The sequence below is a fragment of the Cherax quadricarinatus genome, unplaced genomic scaffold (genome assembly GCF_038502225.1).
Source record: "Cherax quadricarinatus isolate ZL_2023a unplaced genomic scaffold, ASM3850222v1 Contig58, whole genome shotgun sequence".
In the NCBI taxonomy this organism is placed as follows: Eukaryota; Metazoa; Arthropoda; class Malacostraca; order Decapoda; family Parastacidae; genus Cherax; species Cherax quadricarinatus.
In genome coordinates, this window is record NW_027195084.1 from 364,584 (window position 1) to 384,228 (window position 19,645).

General features: G+C 39.8%; 1 protein-coding gene across 1 annotated transcript in view; it reads right to left on the reverse strand.

Annotated features, from left to right (window-relative positions):
* The window catches only part of Hira (histone cell cycle regulator-like protein), a 60,758-nt gene that overhangs the window by 22,344 nt on the left and 18,769 nt on the right, over window positions 1-19,645 (reverse strand). Inside the window, exons 7-13 of the mRNA XM_053794567.2 lie at window positions 19,226-19,384; window positions 17,602-17,724; window positions 14,986-15,122; window positions 12,398-12,520; window positions 11,365-11,589; window positions 6,472-6,766; window positions 2,966-3,206 (exon numbers count right to left, since the gene is read on the reverse strand). Coding sequence (XP_053650542.1) covers window positions 2,966-3,206; window positions 6,472-6,766; window positions 11,365-11,589; window positions 12,398-12,520; window positions 14,986-15,122; window positions 17,602-17,724; window positions 19,226-19,384 — 1,303 coding nt within the window. The remainder of the gene's footprint in view (window positions 1-2,965; window positions 3,207-6,471; window positions 6,767-11,364; window positions 11,590-12,397; window positions 12,521-14,985; window positions 15,123-17,601; window positions 17,725-19,225; window positions 19,385-19,645) is intronic.

Consider the following 19,645-nt stretch of genomic DNA (forward strand, 5'->3'; position numbering starts at 1 on the left):
TGAAGGATGGGTGGGGCTGTTACTATGTGAAGGATGGGTGGGGCTGTTACTATGTGAAGGATGGGTGGGGCTGTTACTATGTGAAGGATGGGTGGGGCTGTTACTATGTGAAGGATGGGTGGGGCTGTTACTATGTGAAGGATGGGTGAGGCTATTACTATGTGAAGGATGGGTGGGGCTGTTACTATGTGAAGGATGGGTGAGGCTGTTACTATGTGAAGGATGGGTGAGGCTGTTACTATGTGAAGGATGGGTGGGGCTGCTACTATGTGAAGGATGGGTGGGGCTGCTACTATGTGAAGGATGGGTGGGGCTGCTACTATGTGAAGGATGGGTGAGGCTGTTACTATGTGAAGGATGGGTGGGGCTGCTACTATGTGAAGGATGGGTGAGGCTGTTACTATGTGAAGGATGGGTGAGGCTGTTACTATGTGAAGGATGGGTGGGGCTGCTACTATGTGAAGGATGGGTGGGGCTGCTACTATGTGAAGGATGGGTGGGGCTGCTACTATGTGAAGGATGGGTGAGGCTGTTACTATGTGAAGGATGGGTGGGGCTGCTACTATGTGAAGGATGGGTGAGGCTGTTACTATGTGAAGGATGGGTGGGGCTGTTACTATGTGAAGGATGGGTGAGGCTGTTACTATGTGAAGGATGGGTGAGGCTGTTACTATGTGAAGGATGGGTGAGGCTGTTACTATGTGAAGGATGGGTGAGGCTGTTACTATGTGAAGGATGGGTGGGGCTGTTACTATGTGAAGGATGGGTGAGGCTGTTACTATGTGAAGGATGGGTGAGGCTGTTACTATGTGAAGGATGGGTGAGGCTGTTACTATGTGAAGGATGGGTGAGGCTGTTACTATGTGAAGGATGGGTGAGGCTGTTACTATGTGAAGGATGGGTGAGGCTGTTACTATGTGAAGGATGGGTGGGGATGTTACTATGTGAAGGATGGGTGGGGCTGTTACTATGTGAAGGATGGGTGAGGCTGTTACTATGTGAAGGATGGGTGAGGCTGTTACTATGTGAAGGATGGGTGAGGCTGTTACTATGTGAAGGATGGGTGGGGATGTTACTATGTGAAGGATGGGTGGGGCTGTTACTATGTGAAGGATGGGTGAGGCTGTTACTATGTGAAGGATGGGTGAGGCTGTTACTATGTGAAGGATGGGTGAGGCTGTTACTATGTGAAGGATGGGTGGGGCTGTTACTATGTGAAGGATGGGTGAGGCTGTTACTATGTGAAGGATGGGTGAGGCTGTTACTATGTGAAGGATGGGTGGGGCTGTTACTATGTGAAGGATGGGTGAGGCTGTTACTATGTGAAGGATGGGTGAGGCTGTTACTATGTGAAGGATGGGTGGGGATGTTACTATGTGAAGGATGGGTGGGGCTGTTACTATGTGAAGGATGGGTGGGGCTGTTACTATGTGAAGGATGGGTGGGGCTGTTACTATGTGAAGGATGGGTGAGGCTGTTACTATGTGAAGGATGGGTGGGGCTGTTACTATGTGAAGGATGGGTGGGGCTGTTACTATGTGAAGGATGGGTGAGGCTGTTACTATGTGAAGGATGGGTGGGGCTGTTACTATGTGAAGGATGGGTGGGGCTGTTACTATGTGAAGGATGGGTGGGGCTGTTACTATGTGAAGGATGGGTGGGGCTGTTACTATGTGAAGGATGGGTGGGGCTGTTACTATGTGAAGGATGGGTGGGGCTGTTACTATGTGAAGGATGGGTGGGGCTGTTACTATGTGAAGGATGGGTGGGGCTGTTACTATGTGAAGGATGGGTGGGGCTGTTACTATGTGAAGGATGGGTGAGGCTGTTACTATGTGAAGGATGGGTGGGGCTGTTACTATGTGAAGGATGGGTGAGGCTGTTACTATGTGAAGGATGGGTGAGGCTGTTACTATGTGAAGGATGGGTGGGGCTGCTACTATGTGAAGGATGGGTGGGGCTGCTACTATGTGAAGGATGGGTGGGGCTGCTACTATGTGAAGGATGGGTGAGGCTGTTACTATGTGAAGGATGGGTGGGGCTGCTACTATGTGAAGGATGGGTGAGGCTGTTACTATGTGAAGGATGGGTGAGGCTGTTACTATGTGAAGGATGGGTGGGGCTGCTACTATGTGAAGGATGGGTGGGGCTGCTACTATGTGAAGGATGGGTGGGGCTGCTACTATGTGAAGGATGGGTGAGGCTGTTACTATGTGAAGGATGGGTGGGGCTGCTACTATGTGAAGGATGGGTGAGGCTGTTACTATGTGAAGGATGGGTGGGGCTGTTACTATGTGAAGGATGGGTGAGGCTGTTACTATGTGAAGGATGGGTGAGGCTGTTACTATGTGAAGGATGGGTGAGGCTGTTACTATGTGAAGGATGGGTGAGGCTGTTACTATGTGAAGGATGGGTGAGGCTGTTACTATGTGAAGGATGGGTGAGGCTGTTACTATGTGAAGGATGGGTGAGGCTGTTACTATGTGAAGGATGGGTGAGGCTGTTACTATGTGAAGGATGGGTGAGGCTGTTACTATGTGAAGGATGGGTGAGGCTGTTACTATGTGAAGGATCAAGATGGTAGTTTTTGTACATTTTTGGTAAGAGATGTACAAAAACTGAATGATTCACTGTGTGATTATAAATGTTTGACTTGCGGTACTCTGATGGAAGATGGCCAAGTTATTAAAAGAATTATGGTAGCTACATGAAAGATGAATACAATCCTAATTATGATTATAAAAAATAAAATGGTACTTTGCGAGTGAGACAAGGGTTTGATAAGGTACTATGCAACCCAACAAGGGTCAGGGAAGATGGTATCTATGACAAACAGTACCAGACACTTTATCTATAGCTTCTCACTTTTTGGAGTCTATCTTACTGCCTCTCGCACATCTCCCATACATTGAACACAGCAGCATGGTACAAAATGTTGGTTTCTCTCCATAAATCTTTGTAATACCTGTCGTAATATCCAGTATATGTAGTGTCTTGTCGTGGCAGGTGAATGCAGCGGTGGTGGATGTAGCGGTGGCTGTGGTCACATGGGAAGTGAGGTACACCACCCAGCTCACTACGTTGAGCTGCGTTCGGCTCACCCGGTGCAGGTTAGGAGTGCCAACACCCGCACGGCTGCCAATGCGGTAGTCGTTCTCTACCACCAGTAGTGGCGGAGGAACATCGTGAGACACTTCTCCTGGAATCTAAAACATTTGACATAAACATTTGAGATAGATATACAAAATAATGCACCATTCATAAGTGTCGTTGTATCAAGCTAAGTAAGAATATAGTCTAAAGTAACAAGTAAGAATATAGTCTAAAGTAACAAGTAAGAATATAGTCTAAAGTAACAAGTAAGAATATAGTCTAAAGTAACAAGTAAGAATATAGTCTAAAGTAACAAGTAAGAATATAGTCTAAAGTAACAAGTAAGAATATAGTCTAAAGTAACAAGTAAGAATATAGTCTAAAGTAACAAGTAAGAATATAGTCTAAAGTAACAAGTAAGAATATAGTCTAAAGTAACAAGTAAGAATATAGTCTAAAGTAACAAGTAAGAATATAGTCTAAAGTAACAAGTAAGAATATAGTCTAAAGTAACAAGTAAGAATATAGTCTAAAGTAACAAGTAAGAATATAGTCTAAAGTAACAAGTAAGAATATAGTCTAAAGTAACAAGTAAGAATATAGTCTAAAGTAACAAGTAAGAATATAGTCTAAAGTAACAAGTAAGAATATAGTCTAAAGTAACAAGTAAGAATATAGTCTAAAGTAACAAGTAAGAATATAGTCTAAAGTAACAAGTAAGAATATAGTCTAAAGTAACAAGTAAGAATATAGTCTAAAGTAACAAGTAAGAATATAGTCTAAAGTAACAAGTAAGAATATAGTCTAAAGTAACAAGTAAGAATATAGTCTAAAGTAACAAGTAAGAATATAGTCTAAAGTAACAAGTAAGAATATAGTCTAAAGTAACAAGTAAGAATATAGTCTAAAGTAACAAGTAAGAATATAGTCTAAAGTAACAAGTAAGAATATAGTCTAAAGTAACAAGTAAGAATATAGTCTAAAGTAACAAGTAAGAATATAGTCTAAAGTAACAAGTAAGAATATAGTCTAAAGTAACAAGTAAGAATATAGTCTAAAGTAACAAGTAAGAATATAGTCTAAAGTAACAAGTAAGAATATAGTCTAAAGTAACAAGTAAGAATATAGTCTAAAGTAACAAGTAAGAACATCCTAAATGTAATCTACATGAAACAATTTCTGTCTTTACTTCCAATTTAAAGTTGAACAAACTCCAAAAATATTTGACTTTATAATTCAGTCCTCGTTAACCCTTCCAATGTCAGAACCCTTCAAAACAAGGGCTATACAGTGGTACCTCGGGTTATAAACTTAATTCAATCCAGAAGACTGTTTGAGTGCCGATACCAAATGAGCCAGTTCCCATAAGGAATAATGCAAATTAGATTAATACGTTTCAGACCCCCAAAAATATACTTGCATAATTGTTCGAGTTGGGAGGTGTTCGTATGCCAAGGTACCACTGTATTTTATCACCTACAACAGCTATTTTAAAAAAGAATGACACAAAGTAATGTTTTTAACACACTGGCTGTCTCCCACCATGGAAGGCTGACCCAAAACAGAGGAAACACACTCACCATCATTCATTCAGTCTCTGTCTTGCCAGATGCAGACTGACATCACAAAGTGATGTCTTAAGATATTCATGGTATATAGACACTGCTAATTATTTTGTAAAGATATAATCTATAGTCTTCGTAGCTCCTCTATACCTACACACATTTTAAGATAGCAATATTATTCCCTGGAAAGCTATAAACTTTTTTCAGTAAGGACAAAATTAGACAAATGGAGAATTGTGCATAGAAAACCTTATTTACCCCTTGACTGTCGAAACCCCAAATCCTGAGGTGTCTCCTGGTGTAAAAAAAAAAAAAAAAAAAAAAAAAAAATCTTATGAAATGATAGAGAATCTTTTCCCAATTGCAATGACACCTAAAAAATGAAATTTGATGGAACACTTACGGAATTACGCTCTCGCGAAGTTAGCGACCTCTGTGATATTTACAAATCGGCGATTTTGCCCACTTTGAGCCCTATTTTCGGCTAATTCCGTTGTTCCAGTCGACCAAACTCATAGCTATTTCTTTAGAACTCCATTTGTTCTATTGACTGAGTACAAGAAACTGCCCATTCACTGATCTCAACTACCCAATAATGTGGTCAGAAATTGGCAATTTAGCCAATTTCATGCAAATTAAAAAAATTACAATTTCAAAATAAGGTCCAGAATGAACAACACAGACATTCCTGGCTCTAAAATAACATTTTCTTTGTTCATCAGTCACGTCTCCAGGCCCCTCTGATATTACTCTTGCTTTCTATTTTGAATTTTTATTCAAACAAAAAATAGAAGATTTACTGTTATGCAGACTACTGCATTACTGTAATAATTGTATAAATAATATCAACATATTCATGACTGCATATCAGAATGGCTAGTTGGACATTTATTGGACAATGACATCATTTGTTTACTTTTGAACATGGGCAAAAATCAAACATTTCCCCTACTTTGAGCTCCATTTCAAGGTTCTTTTCATAGTAAAACCAATCAAAATTACCCTATTTCTATAATATGTTTTCTATTCTATCAAATGAGACCAAGAAAACAAGAATATAACCATAAATACTACATGAAAATACACCACAAAGTCAGCATTTTAATTAAAAAAAACGGTCGGAGCTTTTTTTTCTCATTATGCACTGTGTGCTGCAGGATTTTTTTTATATGGTGCACACTGACCACACAGACCAATTCTCTCACATGTGGGCCTACCAGCTTTCTCCTGCTTGATTTGAAGCCGCTAGAATGTTTGAGCATACATGTATATACGTCAAACACTGTGGCTCGTAAGACGTATATATACGACCAAAACAGTCAAAGGGTTAAAGAATAACAAAGCACAATACTGTGACTGGAACAATACACAAATAATCCACTATAAGGTGACCAGTACAGTGCCTGCACTATATAGGAGTCCTTGAGGTGGCAAATAGAGTGCCTGCACTATTATATAGGAGTCCTGGAGGTAGCAAGTACAGTGCTTGCACTATATAGGAGTCCTTGAGGTGGCAAATAGAGTGCCTGCACTATATAGGAGTCCTGGAGGTGGTAATGTACAGTGCCTGCACTATAAAGGAGTCCTGGAGGTGGCAACTACAGTGCCTGTACTGTTAAGGAAGGGTTTAGGATATTTGCTGTTTGGAGTGACATCTAAACTATTATATCTTCACTCATCTGGCAAGACAGTGATAGTGTGAATGATGGTGAAAGCATTTCTTTTTTGGGTCACCCTGCCGTGGCAGGAGACGGCCAGTGTTACAAAAGAAAAGCTCTGCTATGTGCATGTTATTTGTAAAAAACCTACTTACCTGAACTCTCGCTGATTTTGAGAGAGAAGCTTCTGGCAGTACAAGGTGCGGAGGCTCAACATGATGCTGTGTGGCAGTTGGTGGTCGTGGTAGAGCAGGTGTAGGAGCTGCTGCAGGAGAGGGAGCACGGGTGGGAGCAGCAGGAGTTGAAGACCTGTCGTACAGTGGTGGACGACCTCGCTTTCGTTTAATGACAATGGGCTGTGCATCCTCCTGCTTGCGCTTGACTGCTGTGGAGGTGACCTGAACATCTGCTGCTGCTACTGTTGCTTTCTCTGAGTTAACACCACATGATCTAGAACAAAAAACAACCATTAACATATCGCATTGTTATATACATATAATTTTTTGTCTTTTGCTGTGAAGGTTCATTGTAAAAAATATTTAAAACATTCTGTGAAGATGACAGCTCGGAGAACTAAGACAATCACTTGATAATACACTTATAACATTAATTCTGGTGAAGGAATATTTACATTATGTTGTTTTTGCTGTGGTCAACACATCCAGCAATTGTTAAGCCAAATATATATACAGTGGTACCCTGAGTTATGAACTTAATTAGTTCCAGATGGCTGTTCGAGTGCCGATACCAAACGAATCTGTTCCCATAAGGAATAATGAAAATTAGATTAATCCATTTCAGATCCCCAAAAATACACTTACAAAAGCACTTACAAAAATACACTGACAAAAGCACTTACAAAAATGCACTGACAAAAGCACTTAAAAACTACACTTACACAACTGTTCAAGGTGGGAGCTGTTTGTAGCTCAAGGTACCACTGTATACTTAATCCTCCATGAGGAAGTTGAACAGAATCTTCCTGTGTAAGTCATGCGTGTTGTAAGAGGCGACTAAAATGCCGGCAGCAAGGTACTAGTAACACTTTCTCCAGTATAATTTTCTTTTTAACACGTTGGCTGTTTCCCACCCAGGCCGGGTGACCCAAAAGAAAGAAAAACCCAAGAAGAAATAAAAACTTTCATTATCGTTAAACTTCACCATCAGTCATACAATATCACTGTCTGCAGAGACACTCACATATAAATAACATATAAATATATAAATAACATATAAATTGACTTTGTCAATGGTCCAAGTCGGACCGAAACGTCGTCGTAAGCTTCTCTCTTTTATGTGCGGGTTATTTGTGTAACATTCACATATGACAGTTTAGAAGTCCTCCAAACTGCCAATATCCTGAACCCCCTCCTTTAAAGTGCAGATATTGTACATCCCACCTCCAGGACTCAAGTCTGGCTAACCAGTATAAATTATTGACTGTAAAAAGAAAAAGACTTTAGTTTCTTCTTTATGGGATCACCGACCTCGGTGGGAGACAGTCACCATGTTGAAAATAAAAAATATTTATATATACTTAACCCTTTGACTGTTCTGGTTGTATATATATGTCTTACGAGCCAATGTGTTTGACGTATATACAGTGGAACCTCAAATATCGAACTTTCTTCGGTCCAGAAGGCTGTTCGAGTGCCTTTACCGAATGAATTTATTCCCATCAGGAATAATGTAAATTAGATTAGTCCATTTCAGACCCTCAAAAATACACTCATAAAAGTACTTACAAAAATGCACTTACATAATTGGTCGTGTTGGGAGCAGTTCGATTTTTGAGGTTCCACTGTATACTCAAAAATTCTAGTGGCTTCAAATCAAGCAGGAGAAAGCTGGTAGGCCCACATGTGAGAGAATGGGTCTGTGTGGTCAGTGTGCACCATATAAAAAAATCCTGCAGCACACAGTGCATAATGAGAAAAAAAAACTCCGACTGTGTTTTTGGATTAAAACGCCGACCTTGAGGTGTATTTTCGTATAGTATTTATGGTTCTATTCTTGGTTTCTTGGTCTCATTTGATAGAATGGAAAACATATTATAGAAACAGAAATGATTTTGACTGGTTTTACTATGAAAAGGATCTTGAAATGGAGCTCAAAGTGGCAGAAATATTCAATTTTTGTCGATGTTCAAGGGTAAACAAATGACGTCATTGTCCAATAAATGTCCAACTAGCCATTCTAATATGCAGTCATGAATGGGTTGATGTTATTTATACAATTATTACAGTATTGCAGTAGTCTGCATAATAGTAAGTCTTCTATTTTTTGTTTGAATAAAAATTCAAAATAGAAAGCAAGAGTAATATCAGAGGGGCCTGGAGACGTGACTGATGAACAAAGAAAATGTTATTTTAGAGCCAGGAATGTCTGCATTGTTCATTCTGGACCTTATTTTGAAATTGTCATATTTTTTAGTTTTCGTGAAATTGGCCAAATTGCAAATTTCTGACCACATTATTAGGTAGTTGTAATCGGTAAATGGGCAGTTTCTTGTACTCAATCGATAGAACAAATGGAGTTCTAAAGAAATAGCTATGAGTTTGGTGGACTGGAACAATGGAATTGACCGAAAATAGGGCTTAAAGTGGGCGAAATCGCCGATGTGTAAATGTCGCCGAGGTTGCTAACTTTGCGAGAGTGTAATTCCGTAAGTTTTCCACCAAATTTCATACTTTTGGTGTCATTACCATCGGGAAAAGATTCTCTATCATTTCATAAGATTTTGTTTTTTTTCAAATATTTTGCAACACCAAGAGACACCTCAGGATTTGGGGCTGCGACAGTCAAAGGGTTAATATATTTTCTTCATATAAATATTTTTTAGCAATAAAGTTACTAGAGTAATTAATTTTGAAATTTAGTAAATCACTTATACAATATTTCTAAGCCATAATTTTTTTTTTTTAATTAAGATTATGCATGGTAATGTTCCACAACTCAAGTCTATAGGAAATCTTCAACAAAAATCATCCTGAATTGCTGTTTTCCAGAATCCCTTCCAAAATGTTACCATGATCAGACTCCAACAGCACTCCAAATCCCAAACACCACTTGTTTCCACTAACTTTGATGTACCTGCTGGATGCTCAAGCCCCTATCCTGCTTTATAAGTTCAGTGCTTACACTACAGCCTATACTGCCTTCACCACTCTGCCAACATTACATTACAGCCTATACTGCCTTCACCACTCTGCCAACATTACATTACAGCCTATACTGCCTTCACCACTCTGCCAACATTATGTTACAGCCTATACTGCCTTCACCACTCTGCCAACATTATGTTACAGCCTATACTGCCTTCACCACTCTGCCAACATTACATTACAGCCTATACTGCCTTCACCACTCTGCCAACATTACATTATGGCCTATACTGCCTTTGTCGCTCTAATCTTATGGATTTTAATCTAATTTTCATTTTTTTTATGTAAAAATTAGTGAAATGTTATTGTATGTAGAAAAACAAGAGACTGTCAGACATGCCTCTGGTGCCCTCCACCACAGTAGGATTGATCAGTTCATTCTGCAAGGGAATGAACTAACCATGCTTCTGATTGGCTAAGATTGTGAGGAAATAAAAAAAATTGAGAATTTGACTGGCTAAGATGGTGGGAAAATCAGGAAATTTGAGAATGTGATTGGCTAAGATGATGGGCAACTCAGGAATTTTGAGAATAAGAACTGAATTTGATCTCAAAGTGAACATTATTCTTAAGAAGGTAAGTAAATGAAAAAGTAATGGCTGAAGAGTGTCTCAGTTACATGTCAAAATACAGTGGACCCCCGCTTAACGATCACCTCCCAATGCGACCAATTATGTAAGTGTATTTATGTAAGTGCGTTTGCACGTGTATGTTTGGGGGTCTGAAATGGAGTAATCTACTTCACAATATTCCTTATGGGAACAAATTTGGTCAGTACTGGCACCTGAACATACTTCTGGAATGAAAAAAGTTTGTTAACCGGGGATCCACTGTATACAGTACAGTAGCAACTCCACTTATAACCTTCCCACTTACAAACGAGGTCCAATATACTTAACACTTAAACGGTCCAAACAGATCGACGTTCAAATTCGTAGCTACAAAAGTAGATCTACTTTTTTTAACATATTTTCAAATATAACAAAAAAAAATGTAGATAAAAGTTTTTTTTTTACAGGTTTTCAAATGTAAAACAAAAAAGAAGATTTACATTTTTTTACATACTTTCAGATGTTGAAAAAACGTATATATACGTTTGGACCATTTAAGGGTTAACTCTTAAATTGTCCAAACGTAGATCTACGTTCGCTCGCGTAGAGCTCCGAACGTAGATCTGCTTTTTTTTTTACATAAGAAAGCATGTAAAATTGCATGCAGATCTACATTTGGAGCGCTACATGAGTGAACGTAGATCTATGGAAACATAAACACATATGCAGTTTAATGTGATCCTTTTTTGACAACGTTTCGCCCACACAGTGGGCTTTTTCAAGTCACAAACAGATCTACCTGAGGTGGAAGGTACGGGAGTATTTATAGTCAGGTTCAGAATGTTGAGGTCAGGTGGAGAATGCTGCATCTGATGTTTCCATTGTGTCGGTATTTTATACCATTTATTTTCAACGTAGATCTATGTTTGGACAGCTTAAGGGTTAATACTGAGAAAAAAAGCATTTTACTTGTGTTAAACTGTAGTTACAAACATGTGAGACACATAACCATCATTCTTACTATCCTGTCTTTGAGGATAATAGTTTATAAATTTGTGAACCAAAGCACCGTGACTGTAACTCATTCTAAAGTCAAGGCCCGATTTTACTTTTATCAGTGTACTTACACTGAGACACACACATCTCAGTGTACTTACACTGAGACACACACATCTCAGTGCACTTACACTGAGACACACACATCTCAGTGCACTTACACTGAAAATGAGACAGACACACACACACACACACCTCTCTTACACATCACTCAGTATACCACATATACAGTATACTTTGATATGATCAAGTAACATGACAAACTACATAAACTTACTTGCTAAACCTAGCAGGTAGGCCAGCAGGCACACCATTGAACTCAGCAGGAAGACAGACAGCCTTGCCGGGCGAGCTGCTGGAGTTGGCACTGAAGACGGTCGGAGGCCGAGAGACTGATACATTGGGTTCAACCACTCCGTCAACCTTTTCAACCACAATCTTACTCTTCTCCTGGTGACTAGAGGAGAAGCTAGCCTCGTATGATTTGTTGGGATTCTCCACACTGTAAACAAATTTACAGTGATATATATATCACTGTAAACAAGTTTACAGTGATATATATATATGTTTTTAATTGGCAAGTACATGGTGCTGTACGTAAAAGAATGCAAGATCATTATTACCATTGGTATTTCTCGCCATGGAAATGTAACCCAGAGATGTAAACACATTTACCCCAGTCATCCAACTGCTGTCTTGTCAGGAGTGTGTAGACACTGCAAGGCAGTTGATCCACTAAACCACAGAGTACAGGCACTGTACTCCCACCTCCATCACTCCTTCAAAGTACAGGCACTGTACTTCCCACTGTTGACCCTCCTTCAGAGTACAGGCACTCTACTACCCACTGTTGACCCTCCTTCAGAGTACAGGCACTCTACTACCCACTGTTGACCCTCCTTCAGAGTACAGGCACTCTACTTCCCACTACTGACCCTCCTTCAGAGTACAGGCACTCTACTACCCACTGTTGACCCTCCTTCAGAGTACAGGCACTGTACTTCCCACTACTGACCCTCCTTCAGAGTACAGGCACTCTACTACCCACTGTTGACCCTCCTTCAGAGTACAGGCACTGTACTACCCACTACTGACCCTCCTTCAGAGTACAGGCACTGTACTCCCACCTCCAACCCTCCATTAAGAATAAAAAGCCACAATACTGTGGCTGGAACAATTCACGAAACAAAACCAGACTCAGGAGAGGAACCTCATTCCCAGCGTAAAATATAACAATAAAACCCCCTCTGAGTCTGTTATTTATCATGAAGAATAATAAAAATACTGTTAAAATAATAATCAAAACTGACCCTTCAGTGGGAGGGATGAACATTGGTGTTATTCTTCGCTTGCCATCGGCCGTACGGGTTTCGATTTGTTTGTTGATGGGAGCTCTCTGGGGTGTGGGCGGAGCTGGTCGCTGACTCTGTTCACTGAATGATGAACATCGGTTAGGTCAATGTTATTGTAATAAACAGTAAATGTTTCCTGCATTTCCATGCAATTATTCACATTGTATCCCCTATTATACTCTCCCCTCCTTCACATAAGAGGGATACAAACATTCACATTGTATCCCCTATTATACTCTCCCCTCCTTCACATAAGAGGGATACAAACATTCACATTGTATCCCCTATTATACTCTCCCCTCCTTCACATAAGAGGGATACAAACATTCACATTGTATCCCCTATTATACTCACTTCTCCAGCAAACAAGATATGGAATATTGGATCATAGTGAAAAGCACCCTTCTGGCAAGACAGTGATGGAGTGAATGATGGTGAAAGTTTTTCTTTTTCGGGCCACCCTGCCTTGGTGGGAATCGGCCAGTGTGTTAATAATAATAAAAAAAAAAAAATCAGTCATTGTGTCCTCAACTTAAGAATGGTGAAAATTATCACAAAACTGTCTTACCACTGACCACAAGACTGGTTAAAACACATCTTGGAAACTCTTTCGTTTTCATTCACTTGAAATAATATAGTGGAACCCCAATGTTTGAACCGAACTGGTTCCTAGATGGTGTTGGAACTGCAAAAAGTTCGATGTGGGAAACTGTATTTGCCAGGCTTTATCAGCCTCGCACACTAGACGATGTTGAAATGACTTCCAAAAGTCTCTGAGAGTTAGGTCAGTGTCAGAGGTCACCTTAAAGCACTACTACTACCATCCTGTGGTAGTAGGTTGGTAGACAACAACCACCCAGGGAGGTACTACCATCCTGTGGTAGTAGGTTGGTAGACAACAACCACCCAGGGAGGTACTACCATCCTGTGGTAGTAGGTTGGTAGACAACAACCACCCAGGGAGGTACTACCATCCTGTGGTAGTAGGTTGGTAGACAGCAACCACCCAGGGAGGTACTACCATCCAGTGGTAGTAGGTTGGTAGACAGCAACTACCAACCTACAACCACCCAGGGAGGTACTACCATCCTGTGGTAGTAGGTTGGTAGACAGCAACCACCCAGGGAGGTACTACCATCCTGTGGTAGTAGGTTGGTAGACAGCAACCACCCAGGGAGGTACTACCATCCAGTGGTAGTAGGTTGGTAGACAGCAACTACCCAGGGAGGTACTACCATCCTGTGGTAGTAGGTTGGTAGACAGCAACCACCCAGGGAGGTACTACCATCCTGTGGTAGTAGGTTGGTAGACAACAACCACCGAGGGAGGTACTACCATCCTGCCAAGTGAGTGTAAAATGAAAGCCTGTAATTGTTTTACATGATGGTAGGGTTGCTGGTGTCCTTTTTTTCTGTCTCATAAACATGCAAGATTTCAGGTATGTCTTGCTATTTCTACTTACACTTAGGTCACACTATACATACATGTACAAGCATATATATACACACCCCTCTGGGTTTTCTGCTATTTTCTTTCTGGTTCTTGTTCTTGTTTATTTCCTCTTATCTCCATGGGGAAGTGGAAAAGAATTCTTCCTCCGCAAGCCATGCGTGTTGTAAGAGGCGACTAAAATGCCGGGAGCAAAAGGCTAGTAACCCTTTCTGTATACATTACTAAAGTTAAAAAGAGAAACTTTTGTTTTTCTTTTAGGGTCACCCTGCCTGGGTGGGATACTGCCGGTGCGTTGAAAGAAGAATGGATCACACTATACAAGGATAGGATAAACGAGGTACTTTAACACGGATGAAACAAGAACAAGAAACAGATGGAAATCAATACCCAAATGCACCACACACACACACACACACACACACACACACACACACACACACACACACACACACACACACACACACACACCAGAAAAAAACATGTAGACATGACAGTGGGAAAAAGAAGTGAAATAAACTGAATACTGACAACATGACAACAAACATCATCCAGTTGTAACAGTCCTCTCCATCATGACTCATGAAATTGTAACAACATGACTGAAAACACACCGGGAGTTTTCAACCCATGGGGTTTTACAACTCACTGGCCATGGGTTCAACCCCCACCTGCTCCCTGGATCATTCCTCTTCTATATACTGGGGAAGTTCAAAATACCAGACAGATTACAGCCTCTCCTCACTAAACGACGGGGTTACATTCGTAAGAATAGGTCGGTAAGTGAACTGGTCATTAAGCGAAGCGCATACTGTACTGGAAGTGGGTTGGTGTCAACTATCTTTAGATATTTTTTTAATGCCATCTTTGCACCATTTATAACATTTCTGGTATATTTTTAAATGTTTAAAGTGTATAATGTAATAAACAGAACAGAGGAAATCAGCTCTAATATACATCATTTAGGTTTGCATACTGGTTGGGGAGCCGGTCATAAGTCCGAGGGGTCAGTAAATGAGTACGTCACTAAGTAAGGAGAGGCTGTACTGGGGGAGTATAGCAAGTTCAGAATAACAGACAGATTACTTGACATGTACCTGGCGTTTGCTGCCTTAGCCCGTAGTCTCTCCTCTTCTCTAAGACGGAGTAGCTCGGGGTTTTCAATGATCGTTGGGTTGACTGATGATGCAGTAGTTCGAGCAGATTTACCATACAGTTTCATATGAAGATTATTCTGGGGGCAGAAGCAGAACTTTACACATATAGAACCTCAACTGTAAAAGCAATGCAGCAATAATATACTGGAAGCAAACTTTATACATGGTCACCAGGATTTATTTAATCATTGTCTTGCCAGAAATATACTGATATTACAGTTCAGATGACCCTCCAGCTGTAACCTCCCACACTTATCATTAACCTCTAGGACTCAAGTCTGCCTAACCGGTTTCCCTGAATCCCTTCATAAATGTTACCTTGCTCACACTAAAACAGGACATCAAAGCACAAAATCCACTTGTCTCTGTTCATTCTGATTAACATGTTTACACAGACTGCTAGACGTCCAAGATCCTCCCACTTAAAACCTCCTTTACTTCCTCCCTCCAACCTTTCCTGAGATGACCCTCCCCAACATTTAATAATCAAAAACTGTAATTCTTCTCTACAAAACTTATTAGAGCCATATTGCATGAACTAATAGAATATTGAATTCTCTTGTATTCATTATAAACTCACCTAATGACCATATGTACAAAATCACTGCACTGTTATTGCCTAATCAATCACAAGTTAGTCTTAAGTTCAACCAAAATGCTCTGCATATAAAGGGGCTTTTGGCACATACACTCAATTGTTATTCTCCTCTGTACAAACATTTATTATGGTGTTAGGTAAGAGGACACAAGTGCAACTAATGTGAGGTTTTACTGTGGCGACGTTGTGCTCTCCAGGAGCTTTGTCAAGCTGTTAGTTGCAATTGTGTTGTCTTACCTAACATGCTGTTGATAATTCTACCAACATTAACCCCTTGACTGTCGCAACCTCCAATCCTTAGGTGTCTCCTGGTGTCGCAAAATTTCAAAAAAAAAAAAAAAAAAAAAAATAAAAAAAAAAAAAAAAAAAAAAAAAAAAAAAAAAAAAAAAAAAATTCTTATGAAATGATAGAGAATCTTTTCCAGATTGTAATGACACCAAAAAAATGAAATTTGATGGAAAACTGACGGAATTACGGTCTCGCAAAGTTAGCAACCTCGGCAATATTTACAAATCGGCGATTTCGCCCACTTTGAGTCCTATTTTCGGCTAATTCCATTGTTCCAGTCGACCAAACTCATAGCTATTTCTTTAGAACTCCATTTTTTCTATCGATTGAGTACAAGAAACTGCCCATTTACCGATTTCAACTACCCAATAATGTGGTCAGAAATTTGCAATTTGGCCAATTTCACGAAAATTAAACAATATGACAATTTCAAAATAAGGTCCAGAATGAACAATGCAGACATTCCTGGCTCTAAAATAACATTTTCTTTGTTCATCAGTCATGTCTCCAGGCCCCTCTGATATTACTCTTGCTTTCTATTTTGAATTTTTATTCAAACAAAAAATAGAAGACTTACTGTTATGCAGACTACTGCATTATTGTAATAATTGTATAAATAATATCAACCCATTCATGACTGCATATTAGAATGGCTAGTTGGACATTTATTAGACAATGACATCATTTGTTTACTTTTGAACATGGGCAAAAATCAAACATTTCCCGTACTTTGAGCTCCATTTCCAGGTTCTTTTTATAGTAAAATCAATCAAAATCACCTCTATTTCTATAATATGTTTTCCATTCTATCAAATGAGACCAAGAAAACGAGAATACAACCATAAATACTATATGAAAATACAACACAAATTCGGCATTTTAATTAAAAAAAAAAACGGACGGAGTTTTTTTTTTCTCATTATGCACTGCGTGCTGCAGGATTTTTTTATATGGTGCACACTGACCACACAGACCCATTCTCTCACATGTGGGTCTACCAGCTTTCTCCTGCTTGATTTGAAGCCGCTAGAATTTATGAATATATATACGTCAAACACGGTACCTCGTAAGACGTATATATACGACCTCGACAGTCAAAGGGTTAATACATGTATTGTGCTGAAATAAACTTTTTGTTATTTAGGAATAGAGATTTCTAAATGTTACACGAACGTCTCGTTCTTCACCTTGTCAGGTTTCTGAATTATTTACATCACACACTCTGAGTTATCCTGCTCTGGTTTATCCTTTCTAAACCACTTATATCACATACTCTTAGTTATCCTGCTCTGGTTTATCCTTTCTAAACCACTTATATCACATACTCTTAGTTATCCTGCTCTGGTTTATCCTCTCTAAATGCATGAACTACTCTTTATAATCCATCCTCAGCTCTCTGAACTCAACTTCTGGCAATCCTACACTGTCTTGTAATTTCTACACTCTGAATTCTCTGCATAATATTCACACCACACATCACCACACATCACCTCACATCACCACACATCACCACACATCACCACACATCACCACACATCACCTCCAGCTTCCACCTCACTGCAGTGTTTACAGCCCACGCTTCACACTCATGCAGATACGAATTATTAGACAAAGCTTTCTGTTGGAAACCACAAACATTAATAACAAAAATTTTTAATATTTAACTAACTGTTTCATCTTCCGACAGCGGATATCCTATTTCTTCAGAAGTAAAATTGATGAAGGCGAGAGTGCCATCTTTAGACACTGCCATCAAGTATCGTCCACAACTGCTCCATGAGAGATCCAGCACCTGTTTAAATAGCACGTCGCTTATCATAACACATAAGAAAATACACACAGGGATGTTGCTTGCTTTATGATAGTTCAACTCATGATATTTCAATATTACAATGATGTGATAACACCGCTGTACATTTAATGTGATAAACTTGCAGTCGTGTATGAGCGTGTTAGATAGGAGTAAATGGAGACGAATGGTTTTTGGGACTTGACGAGCTGTTGGAGTGTGAACAGGGTAATATTTAGTGAAGGGATTCAGGGAAACCAGTTATTATAGATTTAGCCGGACTTGAGTCCTGGAAATGAGAAATACAATGCCTACACTTTAAAGGAGGAGTCTGGGATATTGACAGTTTGGAGGGACTTCTAAACTGTTGTATATGAGTGCCTCTGCAAAGACAGTGATTATGTATGAGTGAGGTAAAAGTGTTGAATGATGATGAAAGTATTTTCTTTTTGAGGATTTTCTTTCATTTTGGGTCACCTGCCTTGATGGGAGATGACCAACGTGTTAAAAAAATGGTAACAGTAATTATTTAGCGACTTATTCATTACACTAGTTATTTATTTATCAAATCATATTCATATTCAACTTAAGATGCCCCCCAAAACCCCCTCCAGGTATGATGGGTTCATCGCATCGTAACCCCATTGTAAGTCAAGGACCACCAGTATAAAGTTACTCGGAGATGTGCTAAGAAGGTAAACAAGCGTCTGCAACTTGAGAGGAATACACACAAATGCACTCACTTGGGACACCTCTAACAAATACATTTCTGTGACTGGACCTTGATCACTTCAAACAATCAAGGTCCAAGGAGCAAAACATCGTCAATAAAGGTGTCTTAAGTCAATGTACACTCGAATATGCAGTTTGACTAATCAAATACATGTATTAATGAGTGAACAATAAACTATTTAGTGTATAGTTTGTATACTATATTAAGTTAATACAAAGAACTCAGTATTACAAGTCAGTGTTTAGCATAAAGTTATTATTAAGTCTGGCAAACTTGTTTCCCTGAATCCCTTCATAAAACTGACCTGGTTCACACTCCAACAACATGTCCATTATAAAACCACTCATCTCCATTCACTGCTGTAACACCCTCACATAAGCCTGCTGGATGTTCAAGCCCCTAAAACTCAAAGCTCATTTTATCCCCTCCTTCAAATAATTGGTGGAATGGCCCATCCCCAACCCCTCCCTTTCCCACCCCAGAGTTATACACCCTCTCCATCAACCCCTCGCTCTCCACAGAAAAAACTTAAATACAGTGGACCCCCGCCTTACGATCAGCTCTCAACTCGACCAATTGTGTAAGTGTATTTTTGTTAGTGCTTTTGTACGTGTATTTTTGGGGGTCTGAAACGGACTAATCTAATTCACAATATTCCTTATGGGAACAAATTCGGTCTCTAACGGCACCCAAACAGACTTCTGGAATGAAATAACATCGTAAGGCGGGGGTCCACTGTATACACACAGACAATTCAATTTAACAACTTACAGAATCATCAAAGATGTCATGTACTACCACCAGGGGTCTCTTGAGGGAAGTGAACCAGATGGAGATGGAGCGATCACGCGAGCCAATCGCCACACAGCAATACTGTACAGATTTCCCTGTCGTCGGGTCAGCTTTCTTCAAGATATTAGGATTAAATCGCTGAAAAAGTTACAGAGGCATTAATGATATGGTGGAACCACAATCAAGGCAGAACAAACATTGATTAGAGATTAAATTTTGCTCGAAGAGAAGTTTGTGAGACTTATCTGTCATCTTACATGTCTGCAAAAGAATGAGGAATCCTGCCACAGTGCAAAACCTTTAACATGCTTCAGATGCTTACTGTAAGTAGAAGTTTGAGAGATTTATGTGTCACCTTACATGTTTGTCAGACAAAGAAAGGATGATCACTCATGAGAG